Source organism: Hyalella azteca, unplaced genomic scaffold (assembly GCF_000764305.2).
Source record: "Hyalella azteca isolate HAZT.00-mixed unplaced genomic scaffold, Hazt_2.0.2 contig3150, whole genome shotgun sequence".
NCBI lineage: Eukaryota > Metazoa > Arthropoda > Malacostraca > Amphipoda > Hyalellidae > Hyalella > Hyalella azteca.
In genome coordinates this window covers 467,997-485,947 of record NW_025933402.1, presented here as the reverse complement: position 1 = coordinate 485,947, position 17,951 = coordinate 467,997, and the positions used below count along the sequence as shown (strand labels likewise).

General features: G+C 40.1%; 1 protein-coding gene and 1 long non-coding RNA gene across 2 annotated transcripts; both read right to left on the bottom strand.

The window, feature by feature from the left end:
• Positions 1-524: 524 nt before the first annotated feature.
• Positions 525-1,364, bottom strand: LOC125177551. The gene is made up of 2 exons (XR_007156556.1): positions 1,256-1,364; positions 525-664 (listed from the first exon to the last, which is right to left on the bottom strand). It is a non-coding gene; the product is annotated as an uncharacterized LOC125177551 (long non-coding RNA).
• A 361-nt stretch (positions 1,365-1,725) lies between these two features.
• LOC108672157 (astacin-like metalloprotease toxin 4) lies at positions 1,726-16,462 on the bottom strand. The gene is made up of 4 exons (XM_018159782.1): positions 16,400-16,462; positions 6,252-6,381; positions 5,187-5,271; positions 1,726-1,867 (listed from the first exon to the last, which is right to left on the bottom strand). Exons 1-4 carry the CDS (start codon positions 16,460-16,462, stop codon positions 1,726-1,728), a joined length of 420 nt encoding a protein of 139 aa, XP_018015271.1.
• Between the last annotated feature and the right edge of the window lie 1,489 nt (positions 16,463-17,951).

Genomic DNA, 17,951 nt, shown 5'->3' with positions numbered 1-17,951 from the left:
AAGCGTCTCCAAGGTAGCAACCCATCAACTGATCGCACAGCTCACTCAACTTTATCCAACTCGCTATAAAACATTTATCAGAGCTTTTGATATATAAATCTAAGTCAGTTTCGAAGTTGTATGCCATGAGTCTAAATACGACAATTTTCTAAAGCGCCCTCAACAATAACTGGACTGTTAAGGCGTCTAATTAGTGATATAAAAATTTCCACTCGTGTTAGTTTTGCATTTTATTGTTGAACGACATCAGATTCGCAATTTATTCGATATTTATTCGTTCGCAATTGAATCTAGCGAATATCGGATTCGCAATTCGCTAGAGACGAAAGAAAATGCTCCCAAGAAATAAGTGCAAAAGCGAAAAACTAAAGTTAATTTAAACCATAGGGACGTTATCCAAAATGGATGTTGCACTAGCATTTCTGAAACTCCAAAATCGAAAGTAAAGTATAGCTGAATTTGAAGACTAACCAAGCATCACCTAGTTTCGAAAACTATGGCGAGTGGGGATAAATTAAGTTTAATTCAAAGAATATTTTATTTATACGGATGAATGAAACTGTTGCGAAACTGGCGGTCGGAGAAGACAACGGGTTAAGCCCGTCGGTGGCGCTCACCCCGACCATCCGCCACCCGCGGTTCCGAAAAGGAGGATGAAGGGCAACTGTCAAATAATAAAATTATGAGAGACGCAAAACAACTTGAATTGTTAAGAATTTTGAACCCGGATATTAAACATAGTTGGTATCAGAAAATATTCCTAGGTAATGACATAGGTACATGGGATAATGGTAACCGTTTAATATCTTAGATGAGAAAATTTTGTTCGAGGTAATATTAGGTAATGAGCTCAGTGCTAGCAGGTAAGGTAAAGTTTTTAAGGTAAGGTAATAAAGAGCTAAAGCACTGGAGCTAGTTGGTAAAATGTTATGGTAGCAATTTGAATATTCAAGGTAATAGCTACTCGGTAAATGACATTTTAGGTAATAGTTCGAGCTAGGTAATATATTAGGTAATGGTAAGATTTAGGTAACTATAAGAATTAGTTAACATTAAGCATCAGGTAATATTAGGAATTAGGTAACATTAGGAATCAGGTAATAATACGAAATTGATAAGTCATTAGGGAATTTGGATTATGGTCATTCTTCAATTCCTCCGGTAAATGAAGGTTCTTAAGAGCAAGTGAAGGAGTTGATGCCTGATGGGACTCTAAGGGTAACAAGGTAGTGCGCGACAATCACCTGCCACCCACCTCAGACGTCCATAGGATCTTTCCCGTGTGTTGAACGTCGCCGCGTCAAACTTCCATCGCCGTTAGTCCGAACGGTAGACGTCAAAGACGGTAGCGCCGAAGGTAGCAACGTAGAAGGCACCCGTCATCCCGCCGCAAGTCACTCCCGAACTCCCTATCTCTTCATAGGGACTGGACGAGATGTTTGGTGGCTAACGAATAGAGCTTGAATATTCAAGGTGACTGCATGAAAGCACTTGTTGACCTCACCATCTGTTGCTAGAGACTGACTGTTTAGACGCAGACGCCCGCCGCCCACTACATTTAGAGCATGTAGCGGTAGCGGTAGCGGCCGCTACATTTAGAGCATGTAGCGGTAGCGGAAGCGCCCGCTACAATCTAGTGTATTCAAGCCGTCGTTCCTGGTGATGGCTGGCTTGGTTAAGTACATTAAAACCACCTAAGTTTTTTATAAGTTGAAAATAAACCACTTAACTACCAGTCAAGCCGTCGTTCCTGGTGATGGCTGGCTTGGTTACGTCGATAACGACGTCGGGTCGCACTTGCGACGTCGCGTGCAGGATGCTCGTGTAATCGTACGGCAACGTGTCGTTCTCGAACCCGTCGTCCGGACTGAAAAAGTTTATGATTGAGAATTATTCAACGTAAATTACACTGTTCACTTTTTCTGTTGCTAACTGTCATAAAGAAAATTATTGATTCGCTTGTGATTCGGGATGCAAATTGTTAATTTACCAAATTTAAACATTAATTTAAATTGGAAAGTTGTAGATATTAATGAGCAGCCATAGTAGCATGTTAGAGCAAGAAAGTTAGGTTCTGAGTGTATATCCATGCGGTTATTTGAATCCTGTTTTAGTATTGCTATAACATAGTGACATGACGCATACAGCCGCCACATGACGCATACAGCCGCCACATGACGCATACAGCCGCCACATGACGCATACCAACGCCACATGACGCATACCAACGCCACATGACGCATACCAACGCCTCATGACACATACCGCAGCCACATGACGCATACCACCGCCACATGACGCATACCGCCGCCACATGACGCATACCGCCGCCACATGACGCATACCAACGCCACATGACGCATACCAACGCCACAAGACGCATACCACCGCCACATGACGCATACCGTATACCGCCGCCACATGACGCATACCGCCGCCACATGGTTCACGGTTGACTTCCAACATGTCGGTCCACTCGAATTTCACCAGGTTTCACAGTTACCGACATTCACTCCACGCATCATGGTTCACACGGTCCACCCCAGCCCCCCCGGTTCACACGGTTCACCCCAGTCACTCCGGTTCACACGATTCACCCCAGTCACCCCAGTTCACACGGTCCACCCGTCACCTCGGTTCACACGGTTCACCCCAGCTACCACCCTTCACAAGGTTCACCTCAGCCACCCCGGTTCATTCGGTTCACCCCAGCCATCACGTTTCACACGGTTCACCCCAGCCACCCCGGTTCACACGGTTCACCCGTCACCTCTGTTCACACGGTTCACCCCAGCCACCACGGTTCACACGGTTCACCCCAGCCACCCCGGTTCAAATTCACCCCAGCCACCACGGTTCACACGGTTCACCCCGGTTTTTATTTTTGGGAGTACCGTATTGACCACGTGTTATTTTGATGATGTTCTTCTGTTAGATTAGTGACTAAATATGATTGTATAAATTTTTATGACTAGAATATGGAATCTCGTTACTGTGATATTATTTTGTACGACTAAGGCATGAGTAAGCATTTTTTTTTATTTCGTGATTGAAACAAGGAATCTCCTTTGCTGTGATATTATCTGTCTGTAGCGTTGCGTTGCAATCGTCTGCTAGGCGTCATGCGTCGTCTGCTAGCCCTGACACGTTTAGACTTATTTCTATAATATGTTTATCGTAAATTATTACTTGAACTATGATTTATTCGCTTTAATGTACAATTATTTTGTCGAAAGGCTTGATGTCGAAGGGATAATCGTAATGATTTGATATTGTCCGAGAATCAGTGCTGTCAACCTACGATACTATCGTTAAAGTAAAGACGGCTAGGCCGCCATCTTGCGTAAGGAAAGCTAGACATCTTAGAGGTAGATGTTCTATAAGAAGTCGATTATCACTTGTAGTCGTGTTGTCAAAAAGATTAAACTCTTTATTAACATGATTTTATTAGGTGATATTACTTCTCATTGTATTTGATAATGCTTTGTCAATGTTCATTTGTCTAGTCTATTGACAAACTGGTATCGACTCACGCGCTCGCGAGTTAATTATCCTAGAGTGTTATTCTATCTTATATCAACTTTCACTTACCATTATTTGACCAAAGGATTATATTATGATTCTATTTTATTGTGATACATTATATTATCTATCTTTTTCCATATAGATGTTTTTATCAGCTTATTTCTTGTACATTGTAAACGGGGTGTTGAGGTAAGCTTATTTTAGCTGAGTTACCCCTCGCGGGAAAGTTGTGTGTGCTCAGTGTTACTGGGTTGGGGTGCACGTGTTTCGACAAGAATTCAAGTAGCCTGATCTGTGGATATAAGAATAAACTATACCGTAGGTAACGAGTAAACTCTAAATGTGTAACTTTGACGTAGTAATTACGGTATAGGGGTGAGATCTTTGTTAGTTGCTGGTAGCGCTCTGGTACGGGTAGTTCCCGTGCCGAGCACTTCTCGTGTTGTGGGGCTATTAACCTCTGCACTCGAGCATATTTATCAGCGTTCTGGTACAGCTTCTGCGGTACCGTTCGCGCCTGTCGTGTCGTGGGAGTTATCACCTTCCACCCTCGAGAGTAATCGGAACTTTGCAGCGCATTAGAGCTAGAACCCCTAGTCTCTGCGGTCCGTTGTCGGCGTCTAGGTGCGGTTAGTTCGCGGATGATTTGCTGTCCGTTTTGTGATTCGTTGCGGTGCATTAGGGCTAGAACCCCTAGTCTCTGCGGCAGGTTGTTGGCATCTCGGTGCGACCAGTTCCCGTACCATTTGCTATCCATTTTGTTATTCTCTGCTGTGTATTAGGGCTCATACTGTGTGGTTTCTCGGCTGTTTGTACTATTGATGTGTCAAGCCTTTTTCCGTGAACTTTTGGACTGAGACGCATAATAAATTGTGCGCCTCGTATGAAGAACCCTGTAATTCGCCTGAAGATTACCAGTAAACTACGAAAAGTTCCTTGAGTTTATTCCTCCTCTCTCAAACGCGAGGGAATTCAGAGCCGGACCAAAGAGCGACTCTTTAGCCCTTGTGTTTAGGATCAGTACGCAAGTCTACACCAAGTCGGCACGCCACCCGTAAATATTTCAGCTTCGCGGCGGTGTTTCCGATTACACACGGTTCACACCAGCCACCTCGGTTCACACGGTTCACCTCAATCACACCGGTTCACACGGTTCACCTCAGCCACCCCGGTTCACACGGTTCACCCCAGTCACCCCAGTTCACCACAGTCACCCCGGTTCACACGGTTCCCTCAGCCACCCCGGTTCACACGGTTCACAACAGTCTCCCCGGTTCACACGGTTCACTCAGCCACCCCGGTTCATACGGTTCACCCCGGCCACGGCCACCCCGGTTCGCACGGTTCACCCCAGTCACCCTGGTTCACACGGTTCACCCCAGTCACCCCGGTTCACACGGTTCACCCCAGTCACCCCGGTTCACACGGTTCACCCCAGTCACCCCGGTTAACTCGGTTCACTCAGCCACCTCAGTTCACCCCAGTCACCCCGGTTCACACGGTTCACCCCAGTCACCCCGGTTCACAATGTTCACCCCAGTCACCCCGGTTCACACGGTTCACTCAGCCACCTCGGTTCACACGTTACACCCCAGTCACCCCGGTTCACACGGTTCACCCCAGTCACCCCGGTTCACACGGTTCACCCGTATACGGTGTACTAGGGCCAGTATTGAGGGCGGATGTTGGAAAAGTGAACCGTCACGTACACGTCGCGGTCTGGTCGGTTGTGCTCGTGTCCGAAACCTGGACAAAATACCGAGAAATAATTCGAGTAAAATAATTAATTTTTCAACTAATTCATTAATTAAGGGGGGCGTCTGGTAAAAAATAGAAAATTTTGGCTTTTCCTTTTTTTATGCTCATTTTAAAGCTGACATTCTGACCTATCCAACAATATCTACAGTACCCCCTTTTTTAGACGTTTTCTAAGAATTTCACGTTTTCTTTAATTTTTTACGAAAAATTGACAAGAACAAAACAATCCCATTCTTCTGTTCTACACATGTGTACCAAGTTTTATAGATATCCGTCTGTAAATAACCGAGATAAAATTTTGGCCTGACATTCCCCTTAATCAATAAAGACTTCTAGGATGTAATATGAGAATAAATGGAACTTATTTGAAAAAGCTTTTCATCAAGAAAGACACCAGCAATTGATTAGTTAAGTAAACATAATAAATAAGGGAGTTGAAGCTGCTTAAATTAACATAACACAAAATTAACTTCAGGGGGTAAGTTTAAAATGAATTGAGTTATCATGATGCAAAGTGTTACTTTGGTATTATTTAATATAAGCATTTTTATTTATAAGCATATTCCATTGTATTTTTAAATATTAGAGGACAGACATTTTTAGAATCCTGTTATTTCTATTCTTTTACCAAGTCATTAGCGGCATCTAATTACCGAGTTGTCAGTAGAAACTGATTACCAAATATTATCAAATAAGTAATGGTACCTAATTATTATATCAGCAATAATAACTAATTAAAAAATTAATAATTATAACTAAATACTAAAATTAATAATGAAAACTAATTACTAAATTAGTAATGATAACTAATTACAAAATTAACAAATATAACTAATTACAAAATTAACAATGATAACTAATTACTAAATTAGTAATGGTAAACAATTAACAAGTAAATATTAACAACTAATTACCAAGTTACCAATAGTAACTAGTCAGCAAGTCGCTAATAGTAACTAGCTACGGACCGAGCGCATGGAGCAGCTCGTGCGCCACGGAGCCCGCGTTGCCGGCGCCCCTGGCGACGTAGAGCGCCTGGGCGCCCCCCTGCCGCCCCACGCTGGCGCCCCTGGCGACGTAGAGCGCCTGGGCGCCCCCCTGCCGCCNAATTGTACAAATGTTATTTTAATTGTACAAATGTTATTTTAATTGTACAAATGTTATTTTAATTGTACAAATGTTATTTTAATTGTACAAATGTTATTTTAATTGTACAAATGTTATTTTAATTGTACAAATGTTATTTTAATTGTACAAATGTTATTTTAATTGTACAAATGTTATTTTAATTGTACAAATGTTATTTTAATTGTACAAATGTTATTTTAATTGTACAAATGTTATTTTAATTGTACAAATGTTATTTTAATTGTACAAATGTTATTTTAATTGTACAAATGTTATTTTAATTGTACAAATGTGTTTTAATTGTACAAATGTAATATTATTCTCACTTCGTCCGACGGTAGCCACGCGTCCAGCACTACGCACCCGCCTTGGTTGCCATAGCAATGGCGTCAATTACGTACTCGTACACTGAGAAAAATATGCATCACTTATCCTTTTTTGTTGATCATAGCGGTGGCGTCAATTACGTACTCGTACACTGAGAAAAATATGCATCACTTATCCTTTTTTGTTCGCCAATGCCACTCAAGTCGCCACAGCACTTATGTCGTCGGCATTCAGTTGAGACGATGTAATTTATTAACAACACTGAAATACTACTTTCTAACGAGATTATTCTTATTAATATTGTTATTGTTATTATTACTATTATTTTGTAATCGATCATGATGGCTTACTCAAGTATCTTGATTAATTAAGATATAAAAAAGGACTATGAAGATATTATAATTACTATTCAATATAACTATTATTGATCAAGATTAAAACAGAAGAAGGGATTACAATACGAATATTTTAGATTGATAAACGAGGTGAATTTCTGTTAACAAAGCCCGAATTTCAGAAAAGTCATAAAAGAACAGTTCATGTACATGAAATTTTACAATATAAAAAATAAAATAGTTTAAATAATCTATGGAATAAATATTTCTAGTATTTAGCTTTAGGAACTACTGTTAGGCGAATATCTTTAAAGAATTAGTCGTGAATACCGCGTGCCTGAGAAACGTTGGCAGCGCAACCGTAATTTACTACATTATTGTTAAAGTTACCATAATGTAATTGTTAATATAAGGTAATTGTTACTATAATTTAATTGTACTATACTGTAATTGTTACAATAATGTAAATGTTACCATAATGTAATTGTTAATATAAGGTAATTGTTACTATAATTTAATTGCACTATACTGTAATTGTTACTATAATGTAAATGTTACCAAAATGTAATTGTAAATAGAAGGTAATTGTTGCGCGAATGTAATTGTTACCATAATGTAATTCAAAGTATTATGCTTGTTAAAAAAGTAATAAAAATATTACCTAAGTAGGAGGGCATCCGTCTCCCCGGCCACAGTCTGTGGTTGTCCGCTTTTGCGATACGCTTGAAAAAAAATATTCAAATAAAATTGGGTACAATTGCGAAAATTTCGGCCCATAAATGTTCTTCTATTTAATGTAAATTAAAATAATGCGTTGTGCTAACGTAATTTTGGTTGCGTATTCAGAGTCACTTACATAAATAAATGTATTCTACACTAAGATAAATAAATGAGGCTTTATTAAAATAACGATATAATTTTATCCCATATTGAGGTCATGCTGCCTCAGTTGGGCTCGACATAAGGGCGTTCCAGGGTAATGTGCAGAAAGTGTATCATAATTTGAACAATATTAAATTCATTGTTTTGCGTGTTGAGCGTGAATAGAAGTGTCGGCGTTGAAGACATAGGCCCATGGCCTGTTGCCGATTCTTGAACTTTTCGTGACTTGATTCACAAGGGATCCGGCCTTTGGNGTCATTTGAAATGTGGTAATTGAGTAGTGAGGGCTTTAATTTAGTAGTAGATTCCATTGATGGGAACATTTGTTATAACAAGTTTATTAAGATCCATGCATAAAATTTCATTTTCAAAAACTCGAGAACCATTTATTTCAAGGGGAGTGTGGAACGCTTCGGAATGTTAGGGAATTCAGGCACTTAAAGGCGTTCATTAGTCGAGAGATCTATCTAAAACTTCCACAGTTGAGAAAATCGAGTTAGTTGAATTGTAAAATTGAATAGAATTTTAAAATTGCAAATACGGATTTTTTTGAAAGGGGCTCTTACGTCTTCGATAAAGAGTGAGTACTTATGCATTAGTTGTACTTCGAGTATGAATTAAATATGCGTACGTATTCGTACAAATGGCGGTTATGCGAAGTAACGAGAAAATAAGAGCTGGACATGTAATGCCACTCACAGCATGTGGATTTGATGATACGTATGCGTACAAATGGCGATTATGCGAAGTAACGAGAAAATGAGTGCTGGACATGTAATCCCACTCACAGCATGTGGATTTGACGAGTCCCCGTTTGCAACGAAGATGTCGCCCTCGTCTCGATCTGGGCAAATGGTTCAAGTTAATTATGATAATAATTTTTTTTCACAGCCTGCGACGTGACGTGTTCCTGGCTGCTGCGCGGGCGAAAGCGCAGGGAATTTATAGAATGCTGTACCAAGCATATTCGGAACCGTCCCCTCTATTCTTTGAGGGGTCGAGTTTGGTATCCGCGACCGGCATACAGCAAGGCGATCATTTTGGCCCTGCTTTATTCTCTTTAGGAATTGACGAGGTGGTACGCCGGGTGAACACTGAGTTTAACGTTTGGTATTTGGATGATGGATCTTTAGGCGATAAACCAGAGACAGTTCTCCAGGCAGTGCAAAAACTCGTTGAAGACTTTAGAGCCGTAGGGCTGGAGGTAAACCAGGGGAAGTGTGAACTGATCATACTGAACCATTCGAGAGAGGAAGAGCTCGAGACTGAGGAGATGTTTCGGGGGGTGTTGCAAACACTAAGGCCCCTTTCACACAGGGCGTGAAATCCCGCCGGCGTGAAAAAAACCGCCGCGGGATTTCCCGCCAAACCTCAGCGGACATATAAAATGTGCACTGCTATTCACACACGACGGCTTTTCACGCGGCGTGAAATTTCACGCCTGACGACCGCGTGTGTCAAGCTAAAACTGCGGCGGGATTTCCCGCGACAGTTTAGCTTGCAATGGTATTCAATGTAATCTTTCACACGGGGCGGTTTTTCACGCCGCTACCTAGTGTGGTACAGACAGTGGGTCGGCGAGGCTGTTTGTGAGAGTTGAAGCCAGTTTTTCAATAGCAGGCACGGCGTCTCTCAACTGCATGCTGTTGTGGGTTATATTGCCTTGCACACAAGACAATAATTCATCAAAACTTTCGGCAGACATTCGGAAATAATTGAAGAATTTTACTTCATCTTCTCTTAATTTTCAGAATAGCGTGACAAATTCACCTTCTTGTGGCCTTAATTTTACTATATTGTGACCCCAGCACCTCATTTTATTTCTTTGTGTTTCTTTCTTTGCTGTCTTTTATGCACCAAATATAAAAGGAGAGCTTTCTTTTCTTTGCTATGAGCAGGCATTTATAGATATAGTTCACAAAAACTGAGGACCACTTTTACGGAGAACAGCGCTGCAAGTCTGATAGATTCCAGCGTGAAAAACCGCCTCGTGTGAATGATAGCGCGGGAAATCCCGCGGCGGTTTTATTCACGCCGGCGGGATTTCCCGCCCTGTGTGAAAGCGGCTAAAAGTTGTTCCCGCCCATAAGTCACTTTTACTGGGTGCCCCACTCCACGAGGAGGGCGTCTCCGCTGTTATCCGGGAGAAGCGGGAGGGCTTGGAGAGGATGGTGGAGCGTTTAAAATTAATTGATAGTCCTTAAGCATTTACGCTTTTAAAGAATTGTTTCGCTCTACCTAAACTCCAGTACGTCCTACGTGCGTCTCCTGCATATGCGCGGGTAGGTGATTTGGAGCGGTTCGATGAGGTGTTGGTTTCTGCCCTCTCGACCATCACCAATGTCAGCTTCGAGCGCGAATCTCTAGAACAAGCTGTGTTACCGGTCCGGCTGGGAGGTCTGGGTATCCGTATGTCAAAGGACATCGCGCTCCCTGCGTTCATATCGTCACTCCACTCCGTCCGTGGCCTAGTTGATGCTTTTTTACATAATGTACGACTGGCCGAGGACGACAGTTTGCAGATGGCGGTGGATGAATGGTGCAATAGGAACGCAGGTATTGCTTTGCCCGGGGACGCGATTTTGGGCCGGCAGAGGACTTTGGATGGGCCTGTGGCCGCGGCCTCTGCAGCGCGGCTTTTGAAAGCGGCGGACCAAATATCTAGGGCTCGTCTACTTGCGGCGGCGAAGAGAGAGAGTGGCTTGTGGCTTCACGCTATTCCTTCGGATGCTCTTGGAACACTTCCAGATCCCGACTTGTTCCGCGTCTCAATTGCTCTTCGAGTTGGCGCAAATGTATGCGAACCCCACACTTGTCGGTGCGGAAAGCGGATGGATGCACGAGGGCTGCATGGCCTTTCTTGTAAGTACAGCGCTGGGCGACATCCAAGACACTCGGCTCCGAACGATGTGATCAGGAAGGCTCTTCAGAGCGCTGGCGTTCCTTCATGCCTTGAACCCGTTGGAGTGGACAGAGGGGATGGTAAGAGACCAGATGGCTTAACGGTTTTCCCGTTTTCTAATGGGAGGTGTTTGTGCTGGGATGCAACCTGCGTCGACACTTTTGCTGAGTCGCACGTCAATAATTCGGCTATTTCTGCTGGGTTCGCGGCTCGGGCGGCGGAGGATAGCAAGAGACGTAAATACGCGGCGTTGGCAGCTCGGTATCGTTTCGAGCCAGTCGCATTAGAAACAACGGGCACATATGGTGAAACGACTGGTCCTTTAATATCAGAGATTGGCCGTCGCATTACGGAATTGTCCGGCGAACGTAGAGAAACTCTATGGTTGGAGCAAAGGTTGGGTTTGGCTGTGCAGAGAGGCAATGCAGCTAGCATCCTAACAGCAGGCAGAGAAAAGTTCGACGTGGGCCCGCTCCTCGCTCGCTTCACAGCTCAGTGACCCTCGGAGTCGGCGTAGGCCACCATCAGAGGCGTTAAGGTCGGGGCCCTGATCATTGACATGAAACCATTCCCTGTTTTTAATTAATAAAATCAATTCTTTTTTTGTTGGAATGGTGAGTGTGGGAGGCCTTTAAAAAAATAAATTAAATAAAAATAAATAAATAAAAATAATTTCTGATAACAACTAAAAATCAAAAAAGTTCTTCGTGTGGTTCATTTGCATTCAAGGCTGAAAGAATTCTTGCATCCATAGGAAATTCAACCAGCAAATGCGGTCCAAAAATACGAAAATTTGTCAATTTTGCAAGGGGCTGATAAACTTAGCGAATGAACTAAAATGCCACCCAAAAATTAAAATATATGGATACGAGATTCTTGTATATTTATTTGCTATTCTTTTATATATTTCGTAACTTTTCTTGAATTTTCTTGGTTTAATTGGCTCAAATTCAACTGTAGATCCCAACTTTTCCCCATAACTTTTTTAACCGTGTTTGCTTAATTAATGTTACTTATTTTAAAGCTTTAACAATTAAGATAATTACTGGCCAGCTCGTCGTAGGGGTATGGGGCGAGGCTAGTTGCATTAGTCTGCACAGAAATATAAATTCGGTGCCTGAAGCAATTACAAATAAAATAAAAAAAGTAGTCAAAAAATTAAAAAAATAGTCAGAAAATTCACCATTTCTTAAAAAGGAAATGGTGTTTCCTTTTTAAGAAATGGTGAATTTTCTGGTTATTTTCTTTGTTATTAAATTTTTTATAAACTCGCGATTTAAGCAGTCATGTGATTTTAATACTTATATACGCTCAAAAAAAATTTTTCTGTCAAACTAGGCTATGTAACTTCAATTATTTGTTCAGGAATGGATATAATAATTAATAGTAATTATTATTATAACCGGTATCAAATTCATCAAAAAATAAGTATTATAATCGTTATCAAATTTGTTATTAAATTTTATTAGTCTAATAAGGTTGAAAGCTCTACCGTCTTACCTGAGCCAGGCTCGAGTCGAGGCATAACAAAATCAGTATGAAAGTCAAACCAATTTTCCTCATTTTGATTTTTTTAAGTGCTATTAGAAACTCTGAAATATAAGTTTGACATTGTAAATATAATGTGCGGAATTTTCGGCAGGAAATATTTTAATAACAATTTCTGATCAGCTTTAGCATAATTTCGTATTTAAGTCTCTACATTTCAGACTGAAATTCATTCAACAATGAAAGACCGATCAGTCAGCGTATAGTGACTGAGAGGCCATTCAGTCAATGAACAATGACAGAAAGGCCATTCAGTCAATGAACAATGACAGAAAGGCCATTCAGTCAATGAACAATGACAGGAAGACCGAAATATTGTGGGCAGTTTTGACGCGGGCTACGAACAACTGAGTTAGCATGAAACTATTTGATACGTCGTTGACTGGCTTTTACACTCTAAGGGTCTCTGATGAACAAGTAAACCATAGGAGCCCATAAGAAATAGACAATTAAAAACTATGCTTACAAAAGGTTTGCTAAAAATATTTACAGCAACATTATTGCAATTAACCTAACCGAACTAGTACGGGTTAGATACAGTAAATAAAAGTTTCAGTTATTTTTATGTTTTACCTTCCCTACATGGATGTCTACTTTAATCTACCAATCTCAAAAATTATCCACATATACATATAAAAATTCACTCTTTTATTTGTATATATATATATGTGGATTATTTTTGAGATTTGTAGATTAAAGTAGACATCCATGTAGGGAACGTGGAACATAAAAATAACTGTGTAAAAATACTGTAAGCAAACTGTAACATGATTAATCAAATCAATATCGACAATGAGTTGAAATTTTCTAAGCATATTGAAGGTCAAGTTAATAAAGCCAATCAACGACTTGGACTGATCAGACGCTCTTTCGAGTTTACGAAAAGTGAAACCTCTGTCGTATTCCCCCAGCTTCCCGATCTTCGGACTGCACGGGTGCGACACGGACCTCATTCGAGCGGGGGCCATGATCTTTCTCCAGTTTTCAACATTTGTGTGCCAGTTTTTGCTCCTTATTAAATAAATTTGTTGCATTTTCGATTATTCGATTTTTATGTTTCCTTGGCCCTTCGCGTTTTCGTTACAGACGGTTCGATGCCAAAACATGGCGTCCCCGGAACGCTCAGCGTCCAGTGGTCTTCTGCAAGTCCACTGACGAAAAACATCTTGTGATTCCGTCGATCAGCTGTTAGAAAATGAACAAAATAATCTATTCGCCCATGAGGACGGCAGTAGCAGGGTTGGTCATGAATTATGTGCTTTGTTATTATAGTTCTACCCTTAACGTTTTCTATACGAGCATAGAAATTTAATTTCGATGGGGTCTATGATGTTTTGGCTACAGTGGTCTAATGACTTAAATCATTGATCTTTAACTACTGACATGGTTGAACTGGAAGACGTTAAATTTTATTTTGAATTCAAATATTGTAATTTCACCTATTTTATCAATTTAATTCACTTAAGGGAATGTATATTGTGAGAATGATAGAGTATTTATGTTAAAAATTATTTTAACGTCTCTAGCAAGATTAATGAATATACATTACTACTGATACTAATACTAATTACTGATGCTTGTTATGCAGGATATTGCGGCAAGGATTACCTCTCAGTGTTTCACCCGGCGAAATTATTTGAAAGGAATTTTCACAAAACCATATTATAAGGGATGATTTTAATGATTATAATATACAAACAATGTAAGTTCAAGAAGCAACAGTCTTGAAATAAATATTTGTATCAATATTATTGACAATAAATAATATACAATCAATATAAGAAGGAAAACACTTGCCAGAGCGATCGCTGCTGCTTCGTCAGACGCTCCTCGGTCCCCGTGTCGTGGGAGGGGGGGGGGTAATTTACTTATTTTCTAACTTCATTTTCTTTCTTTTTTTTCTCCCTTCATTTTAGTTCTTCTCTTCTTCATTTTCTTTACTTCCTCTTTTCTTCATTTTCCTTATTCACAAAGTTAGAATAGTGAGTCCTGGATATAGATTTTTTATGGACATAACCTACATTATTTTTAAAGGAACCTAATGGCTTTAATGATCGCTTGTGTTGATTGCGAAAGAATTTCAATTAAAAAATAGGAATGAAAGCGATGCTGGCACACGAGTGCACACGTGGCTTGATGTTTGCGAACGAACGAACGTTGAATTATGTACTGAAAATTAAAATATACGAAGTAAAAGAAATCTACATTTGATTTTACTTCATTAATTAAATATAAGAAGTTACAATGAGAGATCAAAGCCAAATTTTTCACGGTGATACTGAAATGTGCGTAATCCAGAGCTGGACAATTCCAGACGTCACATCATCGCGAAACTTCATTAGTTAGCCATCGAAAAGTTTTACGTCTGCAGTCTCTATGAGCCGGAGTCAAGCGCTGTTTAATTTGAATGGTACTCGTAGATTTCAGGACGCGGTTGAAAATTGTCCTGAAGTATTTATGAAGGCTGAAAAGCCACTAAGTCAGTTAGAATCCGTATACTGTGGATAAGAGCCTAGTAAATTGATTTCATTATCAGTAGTCGGCCAAATTTGCAGCAGGTGTTTAGTTTAACAGCAAACGTAGGTCTATCTAGCGTTGATGTCTAAAAAATATGAATGAAATGAGAGAAAATAACTGAATTTTCACCAATTCCAGATTCCTGTTAGTAATTCTAAAATTAATATTAAACCCTAATTATATTAGGTTTTAATATCTATAGCCCTTTCTGTGAGACGAAGAGAAACGATCTAATTGATTGGGACTCTATAGTTAGTGGACAAGAGCCACCAAAGAAGAGAAGTGACCTAGTCACACAAATGTGAATTCATTCTTCTTCTCCAATAAGATTCGGATGAGAGCATTCACCGAATCAATTTTTACCGAACTCACCAGCGATCTGGCCAGCGGTATGGAACGCAGCTCATGACCCTCAAGTACGAACGCATCTGCATGAAATTCAGAACACAACTAATTAGGTATTGGCAATTTACTGTAGAGGCATAATCAAGAAATTTTCGAAAGAAAGTCATTTTCAAGAAATTTTTAAGCAATTTCATTTCAATTTAAATGAAATACGCAACTTCTGCGGAACAGAACAGAAAAGTTTTTTGTTACACTTTTGAAAGGATTGGGTCAAACGGCAATCTCATGTTCTACGTAGAAGTGATTTTAAACTAGTCTTTCTTTAATAGGCGTACATTAGATTTATTACAATTGGGAAGATTATCGAATTTCAGAGATTATCTATGCCAGCCAACGCCAGAATAGCCTACAAGTATTCAACAAAATGGTGCCTCTAATAGACTGGGAGCACTATTGTACTTAAACCATTAGTGAACGCATGGAAATAAAGAAACGAACCGTATCAAGTTCATTATTATAACCATGGAAAATTTAGAAGCCTAGTTCTAATATCAAGGTTAGAGTTTCTACAGGGTAAATAAGTTAGAACATTTTGTTCGATCTTCATTTTCCCCTAAACTTAGTATTCAGTATTTGCCACACTGACATCGCGATGAATTTATCAGTGCATAATTAGGAAATCACATTTTAACTACAGAGACAGGAATCCTGCTTACCGTTGTTCTCACGGAGGCGCCGAAATAGAAATGATGCCTAGTTTGCGGTTAAAGTTTTCTCAAGATTGTACTCTCGATTCTAATGGCCCAGTTAGTTCATCTACAAAAATTTCTTACGTTTCAGTAACGAGCATTTACAAGAATATTGATGTATAAGTATTAATACAGAGAATATATTGATAGAACTTCTATTATATAGGCTGTAAATGGGAAATGTTAACTATCCATGATACCTATCGTGATTTTGATATAACCTGAAGTAAAATTTGTTTCATGGTGGGATCATGGGAGATTGAAAAAATATAAGGGAGGGTGAGGCCAGTAAATTTAAAAATAAATTTGAATTTAGTTGAGCAATATATTGACGAGAGTTCTGTGCAACATATTGGTGAATAGTTCTTTCTGCATTCACTTACTTTACGTTCGGGGCCGGGATCATCGAACGCCCAATCCTCAGCTATGCAGCCCTGAGCTCCCATCATACACCCCGTCGCCTCCTGCACCGTACGTCTGCTCGTCGCTAGCCCGAAGAGTGAAGAGCATTCAGAACCCGGCTTTATGGCTCGGCACAAAAATGATTTCAATCGATCGCCACCACACAGAGAAAAGCGACCCTCATTTAGTCGCCCACCAAGACACTGCATGTTCGTAGTTTCTTGCCAGCGCCCTCTAACCCTCCCATGCTACCTTCCATATCGTACTTCCTAGCGGACGGCATCGCGCCCGCCGGCTCGGCGGAAGGCGAAACAGACGCGGCTCTGCGGAAGGCGATTTATCGATGATTTGCCTCACCTCTGAATTACTGAAATACATATATATTTCTGTTATACATTGTTCCTTCAATACATCTTGATATATTGCATTGACCATGTTTCGTTTTAAGCATTTACATAGCAGTTTCAGGCCAGGCTGGAGCGCTGCCTTCAGCCTCTGCAGTCAGGTCGAAGGACAATGAATATTTCCAAACGCCCTGTTCAGTCTTTGTCTTAGGTACCGCTCAGCTTCGTGTATACCCAAAAGATACAACGCGTGAAATAGCATTACTTCTGCTGCATCAGTCGGTGAAACAACCATACTTCCATCCTATAAAACCAACATATACGTATTAATCATCTCCATCATGTGTTTCTCATTACTGGAGAAATGTTAGAGCCACAAGGTTGTCAGGCTGCCAAGGAAGCATTTATATCTAACACATGACTGCCACAGAAGGCGATAAATTTGAAACAAGATTTTATATTTTCAAGTCGAAATAGCAGAAGGCAACATAGCTGTGCAGCGTGGGTCAATGTGCAGGCAATTGACGGTTTAGAACAGCATGAGGTATTTTTATTTTAAAAATACAAACATGAGGAACGACCATGTTTCTTTAGGGTGACTTACAAAAAATAAATTCAAAATTGACTTTTACAAACTATTGTTACCAAAATAGTCATATATCATGAGCATAAAAGAAACCATGCAAGATGAGCGTCCAGCATAAACAATTTGGGACAAGTTTTTTGAGATATTCAAAAGCTTAGGGCATCCTGATGCACATTTTCACTATTACATTCAGGAATGCGATGCTACGATGCATCTAAAATGACATAAAATATATAATGAAATAATCTAACATAATTATTACGATGCTTTCCTGAAATATTTTGAGCTCTAATTCGCGGGAACACTCACTGTGCACTAATATATGAGCAGGGTTTGCTCATGGAGTTTAGCAAACGAAAATTCATTGTTAATTATTTCGGCTGAAAACAGTATATCTATTCCTCGCAACTCAATATGGATGCCATTCCAAATCTGACGTGTGGCTTAACTGAATATATAATTTTAACTGCATGGTTATTCTAAATGATGAACCCAAATTAATAAATTCGTATATATTCAAATATATATTCCAAATGAATAGTTTATACACCAATGAATGGAAAAAGATTGAAAGTTTTCTTTATACATATTTACAAATGTTCA

Bases quoted from the DNA above. Each gene is read 5' to 3' on its own strand.
- LOC108672157 (XM_018159782.1), bottom strand. From the start codon at position 16,462: ATGGGAGCTCAGGGCTGCATAGCTGAGGATTGGGCGTTCGATGATCCC. The intron at 5,272-6,251 runs GTCCGTAGCTAG...TATTTTGTCCAG, and splicing joins CGAGCTGCTCCATGCGCTCG to GTTTCGGACACGAGCACAAC. The intron at 1,868-5,186 runs GTACACCGTATA...AAACTTTTTCAG, and splicing joins CGCCCTCAATACTGGCCCTA to TCCGGACGACGGGTTCGAGA.